A 15,000-nucleotide genomic window follows, 5' to 3' on the forward strand; every position below is an offset into this window, starting at 1 on the left:
CACACACACACACACACACACACACACACACACACACACACACACACAGACACACACACACACACAAACACACACATCATCTCTGGGTCATTCCTGCATTCTGTCAGCTGGGACTGCGGTGCCCTGGATGGAACGGAGATAGGCTCTTACTATCTGCCCTCTGCACTTGCCGGACCACCTGCTGTGAGCACAACCATCCGTGTGTGTGTGTGTGTGTGTGTGTGTGTGTGTGTGTGTGTGTGTGTGTGTGTGTGTGTGTGTGTGTGTGTGTGTGTGTGTGTGTGTGTGTGTGTGTGTGTGTGTGTGTGTGTGTGTGTGTGTGTGTGTCTCTGCCGAAATGGGCCCACCCCACACATTGCCCAAAGCCTTCCCCAATGCTCTTCTGCATATGGAAGAAACACAGCCGCAAACACGCCTTGTGCCTCATCCTCAAGCCGCGGCATTAACATCCACGTCTCCGGTGGGCGGTGATCTCCTCCTCACGCACAGACCCCCTTCCTTCTAACTGTCTCACCCGGCCGCTCTGTCTTAGTCATATGACTCCGGGGTGGCCGTCAAATCACAGGCCAGAGAGGGCTGATGGGAAACCTGACGGCCTCATCAGGGTAGCTGGGAAGCGGGCGGTGCCGGGACATTAATTGTTTAAGTGGCATGTAATGACTGGCTGGCCCTGCCTGCTGAGTGAAACCCCCGGAGCAGAAAAGCCTGTGTGTGTGTGTGTGTGTGTGTGTGTGTGTGTGTGTGTGTGTGTGTGTGTGTGTGTGTGTGTGTGTGTGTGTGTGTGTGTGTGTGTGTGTGTGTGTGTGTGTGTGTGTGTGTGTGTCTGTACTAAAGAGCGGCGAACATATGGACGTAGGGGCTGTGATTACCCTTTGGTTCACACATAGCCCTCATGAAGCCTTAGATTTCACGCTCGGGGAGCCGCCATTGCTTGAGATTTCTTGCAACAATAGTGCAAACTATGCATATTTGGCACATTGAGGTCAGGTTTTCAAAGGCTGCCTGCGCTAGTCTACGACCAAAGCTAGTTTATACAAAATCCTTTAAAGAACTGCCAAACGAGACATCTAAAAATGCATACTTTGGAAGTGCACTGAGATCTAACTTATTAGAAGATTATTCGCTTCAGTTCACTAGAATTAAATAAAAGATGTCCCAATGACTTAAAACGTTGTCTTGGTGCTTCCGACCACGTGTCCACGCCTGTGTATGTGTGTGTGCGCCATGCAAGGTGGGATTGCACTCTCATTCCTCATACTCATGCGACCAACAAACGTCAGCAGCACAAGTCACGTAATGTCTGAAGCTGGGAAGTATCATGTGTGCTGAGAGAGAGAGACGTGAGGAGGTTCCTGCTACGGCTGTATTGAAGGACGAGCTTCCAGGGGAAACCTATTGGTGGCATTTCTAGTAGACCACCGCTCCTCTACGGTTCCAGTGGTCGTTCCAACACACTCATGTAAAAGGCTGGCGATTGAGAAGTGAAGCGCTTATGGTCAGGGCTTGGCACCGGATTTACACCTTCTCAAATGACACTAGTCGAAATGTGTCTCGGACCAAACACACACACACTCATACACAGACACACACACACACACACACACACACACTTTTGCATGTATTAAATACGCAAACACAAAGACACATAGATAGACAGACATACACAAACATCACACAAATGCACCCCACACCCACACACACAGTTGCGCTCTCAGGCCTGACTTTGCCCTCTCTGCTGCTCCCCTTGACAGCAGCAAGCGTCTTGCTGAGCCCATTGATGAATGACCACGGCTAGATAGCTGGCTGATGGCTAGCGCGGGCCTCCGCTAATCGACAACCTCTCCATCACTCTATCACCTCTCTATCATCCAATGCCTTTGTCCTCCTCCACCTCCCTCTCCTCTTCGTTAGCTCCGTTAAGTGTTTGATCAGTTACATTCAAGAGAATCTTCTCTTGTGGGTGCTTGTGTAGTGAAATGTGTTCTGTGACATCGCGTAATGACATCTGTCAGGCTGGTCGATGTCTTTGGGTGACAAAATACAACCATTTTACGGTTTTGGGACACACTGACATGCTGTGTGAGGTCATCCTGAGCTTTAGATTTTTTTTTATCAATAACTCTATACAATAAGTCTATATAGCCTGCATAGAGTAGCTTACATTGGGACAGCAGCACCACAGTTCCCCAGAAAACCTCCCGTCTCTTGGAACCAATGCTCGGGGTCTGGCTAGTTAAGCCATCCTGTTCCTCAGCGCTTATGCTAGCTTTTGCTGAAGCTGAGTGGTGCTTTGTAATTGGGCCAATTTTCTAGTGCCTTGTGATTTAGCCAGACTTAAAGTTGTGAAAGAGCCGGTATTTGGTATCAGACAGGGTTTATGAGACCTGTGTGCGATAAATTGAGTCTTTAGACTCATAGCTGGTGAACATTTTTTTTAAATTGATGTAGTATTTATTGTGGAAGGGACCTCTACCCATTGCAGCATTGCTTTTCCCAAGCAAATTGCCATGTCTTGTTAAACAGAACAAATTGTTAGTGAAAATGACTAGTTCTTGATTTGGTGGAGATGGGAGTTTTGAATTAGAAGTCTTTCCACAAGGCTCTGCCTTTCCCCTTTGCCCCAGCAGGTCTCTCGCACACAAGGCCTCTCTGTCGACATACATGTGTGCTCCCAACAGACCTTTTCTCTGCTGTGCCACTTTGAACATTTTGTCTTTCATCTCTCAAAGGTCATCCTTTAATTGAGTGTGTTCTACTTCTCTTTGCCCTGACCAAAGTTTGGCCTCTGCCCTTATCGCTCCCTTTCTGATTTCTCTCCCCCCCCCCCCCCCACCCTCTCACTCTCGGTCTCTCATAGCACTCTCTCCTGCTTGTTTTCTAGAAGGCCTTGCTACCTCTGGCCAGACAGTTTTTAATCATTTATTCAAAGCCCATAACGGAACGAGTAAAACTCTACTCTCGCTTGCTTGGTGAGTCGAAATGGCAGTACGAGAGAGAGAGAGAGAGAGAGAGAGAGAGAGAGAGAGAGAGAGAGAGAGAGAGAGAGGGAGGGGGAGAGAGAGAGAGAGAGAGAGAGAGAGAGAGAGAGAGAGAGAGAGAGAGAGAGAGAGAGAGAGAGAGTGAGTGAGAGGACGGCAGGTATTGCCGCTCCATTACTCCCCGATTGAGAAGCCAGTTTTTCAGCACACCGTAGAGGACCCTCCTCCCTGACTTCTCTCTCTCTCTCTCTCTCTCTCTCTCTCTCTCTCTCTCTGTCCCCCTCTCTCTCTCTCTCTCTCTCTCTCTCTCTCTCTCTCTCTCTCTCTCTCTCTCTCTCTCTCTCTCTCTCTCTCTCTCTTTCAAGTGGATGTATATGTTGTAGGCTGGTGTAGGATATTGTGCTCCTCCTTCATAGTGTTTTAATGGCTGATCCTCCAAAGGCTACGTAAAGTGCAATCAAAGGGACCTCTGCTGTGCTTAAAAATGTAATAGATATAGGAGTGTAGTACAGTGGAGGTCCTTAAATGAGTATTTAAATATGCAGAAAATATCCATTGCTTTTAAAAGTGATGAAGGCAACAAACAACTTGAGCAAAGCGCAATTTAAGCATATTGCATAGGTGTTTGTGTGCCAAACACTATTGAGAGTGTCTCATTTCCTCCTTGTGTCTCCTTGTCTCCTTGTCTTCTTGTTTCCTTGTGCATGATCGCTTTCTGACCTAGGAAGCAATTCGGTTTGGAGCTGGACACCCGGGTCTCTAGTGCTTATGAACTTTCTTTAAAGATCTAAATAATGACACTACTGTGTTACCTCTAAAGTCGGGGCCCCTTGACACCAAGCGATGGCATATTGGGGGGACTTTTTGCTTATTTTAACTTTGTCCAACTTCCTTTTGCAAAGGAACTAATATACAACAGACCTAGGGGCCTTAAGACTGTGGGATCAGAGGGCTAAAGATCTCCAACATGAATAAATAAAAGTGTAGACTTGTGAAATTGGTTTAATCAGGAAAACAAACTGCGGATCAATGAGGACTGTATGAGGCTTTGAAGGCCGGAATTGCCGGCCAATCGATGGAGTGACGTCCACTTGATAGCGTCTTCAAAGCCTTGTTTCATTTGCATTGTTCCCTATGAGAGATCTTTAATTGGAACAGCAAGCCGGCGCACCAAGCATTAAAATATCAGGCTCTCCTGGTTACCCTTGTCTGTCTTACTGATCATCCTACCCTTGAATCCTTTTACTCTAACTTTGTTTTTCCTGAATGTTTTATCTTCTCAAACACTGTGTTTCCTTTTTCACCTTCGATCCTCTTAGGAATTGGTTGAGAGAGAAAGGGGCCCCGATTAGAACGACCTCTTGCTATTTCCCGTAATTACAGCCTTGAAAATTGCAAGTCTTGCTCATAAATGCACTAAAATCAGGTCAAACACAAAAACTGAATGCCACTAAATGTCATTCACACTGCTGAGCAAACACTTTCGAAAAAGTTCTCATAATTGTGACTAGGCAGAAAGTGGTACCAAAAGTACAGAAGTATCTTAAAATGCAGTGTATTCTGCTTACTTTGGCTTTTCACAGTTTTGTTTCCTATTTGTCACTCATCCTTCCTATTGTATAGATCTGACCCCTTCTTTGTTTTAATGTGGTTCCGTTTTTCAGCCATTACCCTTTTCCCCTTCATCAAGAGTGTTGTCATCAACATATGAGCGTTGGTCTTCAGTGCCATTGCTACCATATGCATCATATTTCTCTGAAGTATGAAAGTATACCCAGAAGTCTACTGATGTATAAACCTATAGGGGTTGGGGGTTTGCTGAAACACTTGCTTTTATTTTTCCCTCCAAGACCCTTTGTTTTATTATATATGGTCTCCCTACAAAGTGTGAGTCCTCTGGGCTTTAGCTCCTCTTGGAAGAAAGCAATCCATTTCCTGGTCTCAGGAGGGGGGGAGGACCTGCTCTCCACACTGCGGCTGAGTGCTCCTCTTCCACCTCCTCAGAGACTCTTGGGTCATTTTGATCCGTTCAGTTTGATGTTGCGGATAAAGTTCTATACGATGGTTGAAGTTGCCGAAAATTGTGCGCGTCGGTGTGTGTGCCAAAGTCTGTGTTTTGAGCTATGGTTCAAAATGTGGATTTAAAAAAGGTTTACATTGTGGTTGTAGACCAAACTTTGTAATTTGAACAAAATGTATTGAAGTCTCAACGACACCACCATTACCTTTTCGAGGTTCCATCAATGCAAAGGTGATTGAGCAAGGACACATAAGGGGTTCAACCACACTGACTTCCTCTTCCTCTCTTCCTCCTTCTCCTCTTCCTCCACCAGGAGCAGAGTCCCAGCAACGCCACATCCCTGGCCATGATGCAGGAGCCCCAGGAGGTGGTGGAGGAGACGGTCACCATCGAGGAGGACCCCGGCACCCCCACCTCCCACGTCTCCGTGGTCACCTCCGATGATGGCACTACAAGACGTACAGAAACCAAGGTAGGTGACCACCATTAATGTGGGCCGAGGCTTAGGCTTACAGCTTCCCCAAGTGAAAGGGACGGTTCATTGCCATGTTCTGCTCTGCACGATCATTGCACTTGTCGATCGTCATTCAGCAATTGCATATTCACAAGTGCTTGTATTCAAATATTCAAATCCATATGGTTAGATGAAAACCCTAAACATGTATAAAAATATGCCATTTGGTGGATGCTTTTATACTATGTTTCTGACGATGCAGTGATGGTACACATTCTTATCGCTGGTGGGACTTTGGGTATCGTACCCTTAACTACGGTGAGGTGAGCTTGACCGGGACCATTTAATTAATGCCTTTGGATGCTTAAACATGTATAGTGGATGTATGAGGGAATAATGATCATCCAGGTTATGGTTTGCAGGGTCAACACTTGAGTTCGGAAGAAAACAATTAGCAGTGTTGTTGAAACCAGCCATGCAGAGAGCCTTGTTCACAGTACATGGGGAGAATTTCACGTTTGTTAGAGTGAGGAAATCCCCTTTGATCTATTTGAATATTGCACGCCGTTATGGCGGTGGATTACAGCTACCAAACAGCATGACACCCGAACCACTCTCGGGCTACTCTTAAGAACTTCTAATCTCATAATCCCCCAGCCCAGGTCTGGAGGAGGTCTGTTTGTTTTGCATGTGGTTAGTGTATAATTGTGTGGCTGGGGTTTGGTGCCTTATGCTTCGGTGGATCACTGTTCTTGATTTGCCGTCTTGCCTGTGTTTCGTTGTCTCTATGTAAGGATGTGTCGGCTAAAGCCAAGGTGAGTGGACTTCATTTTACGCTACGCAACATCACTCTGGCTGATGTCACCTGCCCCACCATTTTGTACGCGCCACGCACCACAGCGCAAAGCAGCTCAAACATGCTCGGAGAAAGTGGGAGAAATGCAAAATAGTAAATTATTTTAGACCGTCATTCCCTGCTTGCTCTTTCACACCTATTGGATTATCCTGGATTCTTCAGTCTATTCTCTCTCCTTTGCACGTTATAGCTCCCTCTCTCTCTCTCTTTCTCTCTCTCTCTATCATTCACTCTCTCTCTCCAACCCCTGCTCCCGTTTCCTACCGTCTCTATCTATGAAAACACACCAGCAGCAGTCTGTGGGCTGCTAAGCTGCTAGCCCGCATGGTAGACCTGCACAGGGGCAGTGTTGGCTCAGTGCTGCGCTACCGGCTGCCAGGGGCTCCCAGAGGACGGCCCTGCTGCAGAACGGGCTCCTGTGGGGCCCGGCGGGGACTGTAATTAAAAAGCCTGTCTTAATCCCCCTGTATCGCAGTGTGAAGCGCGCACAGCGATAGTCCAACCGCCCCCCCCCCCCAGATCTGTTCAAAGCACATGGAGGGGGATGGGATATGTGGCAACACCACGGAAATGTATGTAGATGAGTCACATAAACTGCATTCACACATACATCGAAACCATGCCATTATACACCCAAATACAGACATGTATTTAGTATTTATCCTGATGAGTCGTTTAGCAGATGGTATCAACCTGATTGACTGAATTGTTGGCCCCAGACTAGCAAATACTATCCTATCCATATTGTCCATGATTTTTTTAGTTAATATAATTTGTGTTTGAAATTGTAAATAATTATACTTGAAGAAAATACTTTTGTTTTGAGAATTCTGCCCTATAAATGCTTTTCACACTCCTACACATGCACACACATGCACACAGAACAAGACTGTAAGCGATGCAGGAGTAATCATTGGTGTTGAGAGGGTTGAGACAGGAAGGGCAGACCAGTGGGAGGAAGAGACAGAAGGCAGTGTCACGTTTAACAGCCAATCAGATTCACTTTCAGGCCAATCTTCAAACAGATGCCCTCTCTGATTCGTGTTGATAGAGTGCAGATTAAAATCTATAGTTTACAGTGTGCGAGGGAGTATCCGTTGCACACACACACACCCTTTTATCAAAGAGTCGGCATTTGGGGGGTTTGGATGGAACTAGCGTAAACAAAGCACATCAAATGTTTTGGATGGAGTTGCCAGTTTTCTTTTCCCTCGCATTGGATAATCAGCCAAACATATTGGGAGGCAAAATGAATTAGGCACCCAATTTAAATGCCTGCCCCATCAGACTTGTGTGGGCCCAATATATCTGTCATGGCTGTGGCATTGCATAACATCAGTTGTGACACTAGAAAGTGAGAGACTAAAGTAGAAAAAGGAAATACGTCCTCGGGTTTCGGGCTCTCTACCAAATCATCCAAAGCAGGCAGAAACTGAAAAACAGCAACGTCTTCTCCCGTCTTTGCTTTGTCTATAGTTGATTTACACAGCCGAGTTACTTATTGCTGCAATTTTTAAATCGATGTTTTGACAGAGAGCGGTTGACAAAGACAATTATGAGAATTTGAGAAGCAATTAAGACTACCCTGTCATTATCAGCAAAATAACCATGTTTGGTTTGAGTTTCTGTACTCATGTAAATGGGACTTGTTTGTGAGTGTGCGTCAACGAGGGGGCTTCAGTGTGTGTGTGCGGGCACATGCGCGTCGACCTCTAATGAGATCAGCCTCCAAACCCACCCGTCAATTCCCAGCATGCCCTGCTTCTCCTTGGCCACCTTCCAGGTCTCCCTCTAGCCACTCCTGGCAGAAGGAGGGAGTCAAAGCCTAGCTGTATTCTTGGAAAGTGGTTGAGTGGACCAATAAACACAGCACTCCTTTCCTTTTTTCTCTCCCTGGTTGTGGATAGGAGGTAATGAGAGTGGAGGTAGACCACACAAACAAATAAACATTTCCCAGGAGACTGTGGGGAGTAAACCCAAAACGGTTGAGAGAGGCGTACTTATTAACTCAAAAGCCAGATGTCAAACAGAGCCGCTGAATTGCTGCCGGGCCGGTAGCACCACCACCGACGTAGCGCTCGCGCCTGGAAACAGTTCAGTGCCTCTCTCAGCCGAATGATGACCTGTTTTCTTAAACCCCCATCCACCCCCACCCTGATGAACCCCACTTCCAGGTGACCAAGGTGGTTAAAACCGTCACCTGCCACACCTACCACCCTTTGAAGGCGACCGAGAGGCGGTCTCCAGGAGAGTCCCGCCCCCCTGCGTCCATCTCCACCAGGCCGCCGGAAACCACCCAGTTCACCCCGCCCCGACCGCACCCAGTAAAAGGAGCCCCGTTCCCCCTTTGTGTGGACTGCTGTGGTCCAGCTTCCCCGGCTCCCTTTCCCTTCCCTCTCCCTCACTCCCCCTCAACCCTGGCCCTCATCCCATGTAGCTCACTAGAGAACTGCTTCAACACACTTTGATTGACTAATTCACACCAAATGTTCTAGTTGTGATTTTGTTATTTTTTTTTTTTTTTTTCTACAAGGGCTTCAAGTGAGCACTGACTCAAGTTTGAGGATGGTGTAATTTCCGTCATTCTTACTCGTTAGCTTATTTCCCTCCTATGTACTTTGACTCACGCGACATGAGAATGCAGTGGTACACATCAACTATTCCAGGCTTGGTAAATAGTTCAGGGCATCCGACAGCAATGCACATCGGAATCCACGTTTGGCATGGATGCAAGTAAGCAAGTACACACACACAAATGCGCACAAACTCACACATAAACATAACATGCTGGAGATGATGGTTAGCTATTCCCTTTCAGCCTTGTTTACCAGGCTGTATTTCAGTGTATATCACAGGGGCCTCTGAAGCAGGGGCCGTCTGTACCAAGGGCCCGCCGCCTTCCCGGGCCCCGTCCACAAGCATCCACCCCGCTCCGCATGGTTCCGAACATGGAGTGAGCCTCAGATCACATCAGACGTGGTTTCGAAAATGTTGTGATGCATGCCATCTCCGCTTCCCTTGTCAGAGCTCCTCAGAAGTTCTCCCCGTGAAGTTAAAGCTGAGTGTGGAAAGCCTTGGTCTCTGGGACAGAAGATGAAAAGGAACGGCAGCAGAAATGGACAAACAGAACTGCTTGGCAGGCACACATCTTTGAACAAACATTTCAGATACTCTGCAACAGAATAGCCTCCTGCTAAGTCACACATGGTTTGGTCTAGATGGGAATCTCAGGCAAGGAGGACGAAGAGTGTCTCGTGCCGCTGTCGCCAGCCCCCGATTGGGCCCTGATCATGAAAAAGCTTCATTAAAAGCGTCGATATGATAAGAGAAACATTCCAAGGACATGGATACAAATTGATTATTTCAAGCATTAGCAAGTGCATCCACAGTACAAATACTCCACTAATCCATTATTAATCCACATCGGGGTTGCTAATTGCAAAGTGCCATGCAAATGAGATATAATGGTTAAATGGCTTGGTGTCCTGGGAAGGTGTTAGAATACTAACACTCTTGCCAAACCATTAGCGGTTCCACTGCTGCTGGTTTAACTGCAGTGATGATGAAGGGCTTCTTTCCTTTGCATCCAACTCGCTTCTACAAGGTCACACTCAAGCGAGTGGATTGAGTGGACAATTTGAATCAAAGTGAAGGGAAGCATCAAGTTAGACAAGCGTTGGCTGAATGAACTCCATTTGTTTGTTGTGATTTCACCTCATCGCCATGCCTCCCCCCCCCCCATCCTGATTTAATCAGAACTATGCAAGTAATTGGAAAAAAGGCCAAGGTTGCCCGTTTCAATAACGGGACGAATCGGTTGCTTGAAAATAACAGCCATCGAAAATCAGCAGTGAGTGATGAAACTGATTCTTTTGGACCGTACCTTGGAGGACTCAATCTGTCTCTGCGGTAACAGCGGGAATGGAACTTACTTGTTATCACGACAACACCAAATGAATTAAGCCCTGAATCCCCTACTCTGACAAGCCCCCCTCCCACCGCCCCTACAACTCCATGCCATGCCACCCCAAGCGCCCCCGCCCACACATCTCGATTAATTTTCATCAACCTCATTAATTTTCTAGATTAATTTACAGCCGTGGACAAAATAGGCAATTATCGGCCACCGCAGAATCCATTGGGCAGCAAATTGCTTTCCCTTCCCACACTTGGGGGACTGTCTGTCTAAATTCTTCTGCCTGGGTCTAAGGGGCCAGGCAAGAGTTTATTATTAAGTTATTCAGCGTGAATGAGGTGTCTCAAGCTGATACAGACATGGGGGACCGTTTGTGTATTTTCAGCAAATTCATGGCCCCTCTTGTGTCGTGGCTCCGCTGAGTGTGGCGTGTCCTGGCTGCGCTAGTGATTAGCTGTTCTCAAACGGGCCTTCTTCAGTTACCCAGTATACTGAGTCACACGCTATAGCTGCATTGAGGTAGCCATATAGCTTCATGTAGCCTTTTAGCTTGACGTAGCCTTGTAGCTATATGTAACCTCATAGCTTGATATAACATTAGAGCTTGACGTCATGGATAACTGTGACCCGTATCACCTCACTTTCCTCTTGTTTATACTTTGACTTTTGTGTTACATATTCCAAGTTGATTCCCCCTCCCTGAATCTGGTACCATTTAAACTCTGTGTCACCACTAGAGAGAAAGTCATTACGAAAACTGACGAGGAAAAAACTGTTTTTAGATGGGTGTGCTGTAGAAGTGGCATGTTGCTTCCATAAACATGCCATTGGAGAAGCTGTAATGAGACGACATGAACTTTTTAGACGCTCAAATAGAAAAACACAACATGTTTCCTCAGTTCACAAAGCATTGTGGGGGTTTATCCAGAGAGGCATCGACCAAATCACTGCAGCGCAGTCACATCCTCAAACACGCTAACACCTTCAAACAAGCTAGTGCTAACTCTCGCACACAAACTCTTGCACTAGTTCCCTGTGCGCCTTTTTGCCAGCGTTTCCTCCTCTGTTTTTATTAACTCTGAACCCCTTAAACATCACGGGAGCGCCATATCACGTGGTTTCCCAAGCACTCACCCTTCCGCTAACACCCGCCCCTGCTGACCACCTGGGCTGTATCTCACGGCCGTCTCTCGCTCCCACCTCAGGTCACCAAGATGGTGAAGACGGTGACCACGCGCACGGTCCGCCAGGTGCCCCTCGGCCCCGACGGCCTGCCGCTGCCCGAGGGCTCCTCGCCGCTGGGCAGCTACACGGACTCCATCGACCGGCGCTACGTGAAGAACGGCGGCGGCGGCGGCGGCGAGCGCTACATGAACCCCCAGGCGTCCTCCACGCTGACCCGCGGCTACAACAACTCCTCCTACAACGCCTCCTACAACAGCGAGCAGCCCCCCTACGGCGGCGAGCCCCCCGACGCCCAGTACGCCCGGCACTACGGCCTGCACGACGGCTACGGCGACGCGGCGGACAACTACGGCAGCCTGTCGCGCGGCGTCAACTTCCGGCCGCCCCGCTACCCCTACATGACCAACAGCTACCGGCCGGAGAACAGCTACACGCTGCCCATCCGCAAGGACGACTACGGCCACGGGGCCCAGCCCCAGGTGCCCATGGGCGGCAGCACGGCCGAGCTGAACCGCTCGCAGCCCGAGCGCTTCCAGGCCGAGCCGTACGGCCTGGAGGACGACCGCCGCAGCCTGGGCGGCGAGGAGGAGGAGGAGGAGCCCTACGAGCTGGAGCCCGACTACTCCACCGCCGGGCGCCGCACGCTGCCGGGCACCACCAGGGGGCGCACCCACCGGGAGCCCCTCCGCGACGGGCCGCGAGCCAGGTGAGGAGCCGGCAGAGGAGCTGTGTGTGTGTGTGTGTGTGTGTGTATGTGTGTGTGTTGTGTGTTGGTGTGTGTTTATGTGTATGTGTATGTGTATATGAATGTGTGTGTCTGCGTCTGTGTGTGTGTGTGTGTGTGTGTGTGTGTGTGTGTGTGTGTGTGTGTGGTTGCGTGTGTGTGTGTGTGTGTGTGTGTGTGTGTGTGTGTGTGTGTGGTGTGTGAGAGCGTGTCCGTTGTGCACGCAAAAACTAAAACATATGATGTATATTTTGTTGAAGTATTCTTTCTTTCTTTCTCAATTTCCTCCATGTGATATAATGAAATCCACATACCATGTAAACCTGTTTTAATGATATGAATAACGTGTCTATGGGAATGGGACTGAGCCGTCAGCAGTAGTTCTGGATTGAAGTGGATTGTTCTAGTTACACAGGAGAACAACGTTTCTGATGACCGACGTGCTGAGAGGATTTACAGAATACTGCTCTCATTGTTCTCACGCAGAAGAGTCCACGACACTGTTCGGAAAAACAGATGTTGCTTTAACCGAATTTACTTTGGGAAAAAGGGAAGCGAGGAAACAAAGACAACAAGGCTTGATTGGCAATTTCCCTTTTTTTTCTCAAGGGAGCTCTGCTGAGGAGAAGAGATCAGAGTTGTCTGTCGCTCAAAGTTTAGCCGTTCAAGGAAAAGTTAGACGAGCAATAAACTACACATGAGCCACCGACAAGAACGTAAAATCAGTCTCCCTCCCACTATACTTGACATTCTTTTGCAAATGAGACTGTTTAGTAGCCTTCAGATGTTACGCTTGATAACACTGATCCAGTGCTACTGGATGTAGGAGTTTATCAGTTTAAACTTAAGTGAACCTCGCCTTGATAGAGTTCTGGATCAAAGGAAGGCTTCATGAGAAACAGGAAATTGTGTGTGTGTGTGTGTGTGTGTGTGTGTGTGTGTGTGTGTGTGTGTGTGTGTGTGTGTGTGTGTGTGTGTGTGTGTGTGTGTGTGTGTGTGTGTGTGTGTGTGTGTGTGTGTGTGTGTGAGAGACAGTTAAAGATGTTCATTAGATGTCAGCCTGTTGCCAGCACATTGTGTTCCTGTTAAGTCCGTTATACATCAATGTCGGTGTCAGAAAGGGTGCGCGAAAGTAGACACACACACACACACATGCACATAAACATGTCCACCTATCGCACACGTTAACTAACTGGTTGACTATATATAGGCCTGTGTATAATTATTACCACATGTATTTATCATGTAAAACACACTGCAGATCTTTAGCAAATGTGTCAATGTGTACCGAGGCTAGAAAAGCAAACATTAAAGGCGTAAACCCTAATCAACGCAGCGAACACACCCACACACACACTCAGACTCACGCCTACACACACACACGCACGCCATCATCATTAGACGCATCAAAGCCCTCTTCCGTGACAGAAAATCTGTAGCCTTCTTTACATTTGTCACAACCCAGCACCCTCAGCGGCCAAGAACAATTCAAACTTCTGATTGCTCCACGGCCGTGGGCATGACATTATTTTCCAACGAGAAGGAAAAAACAATAATCCCGGGCCTCTGCGGCCGATCCCCGTGACGCAGTTCGCATCCCTCAGAACCGCCACCGTTACAAAGCGGGCATTCCTCCGGCCCGCGCGTCTCTGTGCGCTGCATGCATCCCCCCACGCCCTCAGCAGCCCCCCACCGCTGCAGAGCTCTAGAGGGAAGCTGAGGGCAGCATGGATGGGAGTAATGATAGTCTGCAGTTGGACTGGCAACCCTCAATTACGCTTGGGCAGATTTGATGACGAGATGGCCCAAAACGGCAGCGTCGCTGCCTACCATTTTAGAGGGTTCTGTGCTTTGTGTGCGTGCGTGCGTGCGTGCGTGCGTGCGTGCGTCCGTGCGTGTGTGTGTGCGTGCCGTCGTGATTACCTAACATCTCTTTGTTTGCAAACAAGCATTTGTAATGGCGCTAATTGCTGAAAGTACTATACGTATTGAGTTGCTTTACATCAGTTGGGTTGCAGACGTTTTCTGTTACGTGTCTGCATATTTTCACAAAGTAAGCACATCGGTGATCTTGGGGAAAATGACTTGATGTTTAGCAAACAAAATCAAACATAAACAAACATAGACAAATGCATGTGAGTCATCCTTTTCTTCCACCAGCGCTCTAGCAGAGCTGAACCTAAACATCTCTAACGATCATCTCATTCTAACGATCATCTCGTTCTAATGATCATTCTTCCCCTATGCTTGACGTCACTGCCAGGATGTGCATATGTGTGTTGTGTGTGTGTGTGTGTGTGTGTGTGTGTGTGTGTGTGTGTGTGTGTGTGTGTGTGTGTGTGTGTGTGTGTGTGTGTGTGTGTGTGTGTTGGGGGGGGGGGGGGGGGGTATGGCAAGTGTGTGTGTATGTGTGGCCAAGCCATGTCAGCATGATTAATGGCTGCTTTTCAAGCCTCCCAGACATCGACAGTGTCTCTAAACTAATCACTTAAGGCTCTTCTCTGGGCAGCCTGCGTCTTCATGGTCGCACAAGGGGTCAATGTATGTGTGTGAGAGTGAGTGAGGTGTGGGGGGGGGGGGGGGGGGGGTGGGGGCTCACACACACACACACACATATATTGCCACCCTCATTCCTTAATGGAGTTGGGTGATGCCTCGTTCTAATCCGTTCATCTCTATGGGGAACGGCCAAGGGGAGTCACCTGACATTACCTGGTCTCCCACTGCACACACATCCCCCAGCTCTTCTTCCTTATTCTCCTCTTCCTCAACCCCCTGTCCCAACAGGTTCTCAATGGAAGCGTAACCCATTTTTTATTTATTTTTTTTATTCATTTTTTTCACCCCAATCATTTTAAGTTCATCTT

General features: G+C 48.0%; 1 protein-coding gene across 7 annotated transcripts in view; it reads left to right on the forward strand.

The window, feature by feature from the left end:
- The window catches only part of arvcfb (ARVCF delta catenin family member b), a 124,397-nt gene that overhangs the window by 56,482 nt on the left and 52,915 nt on the right, over window positions 1-15,000 (forward strand). For 4 of the 7 annotated variants that reach the window (XM_056593354.1, XM_056593355.1, XM_056593352.1 and 1 more), the window contains 3 exons: window positions 5,312-5,470; window positions 8,483-8,632; window positions 11,430-12,115. In XM_056593354.1, coding sequence (XP_056449329.1) covers window positions 5,345-5,470; window positions 8,483-8,632; window positions 11,430-12,115 — 962 coding nt within the window. In that variant the 5' untranslated portion in view covers window positions 5,312-5,344. Of the gene's footprint in view, window positions 1-5,311; window positions 5,471-6,246; window positions 6,268-8,482; window positions 8,633-11,429; window positions 12,116-15,000 lie in introns of all 7 variants that reach the window. The other 3 variants (XM_056593357.1, XM_056593358.1, XM_056593356.1) reach the window with 2 other exon arrangements.

The sequence above is a fragment of the Gadus chalcogrammus genome, chromosome 6, assembly GCF_026213295.1.
Source record: "Gadus chalcogrammus isolate NIFS_2021 chromosome 6, NIFS_Gcha_1.0, whole genome shotgun sequence".
NCBI lineage: Eukaryota > Metazoa > Chordata > Actinopteri > Gadiformes > Gadidae > Gadus > Gadus chalcogrammus.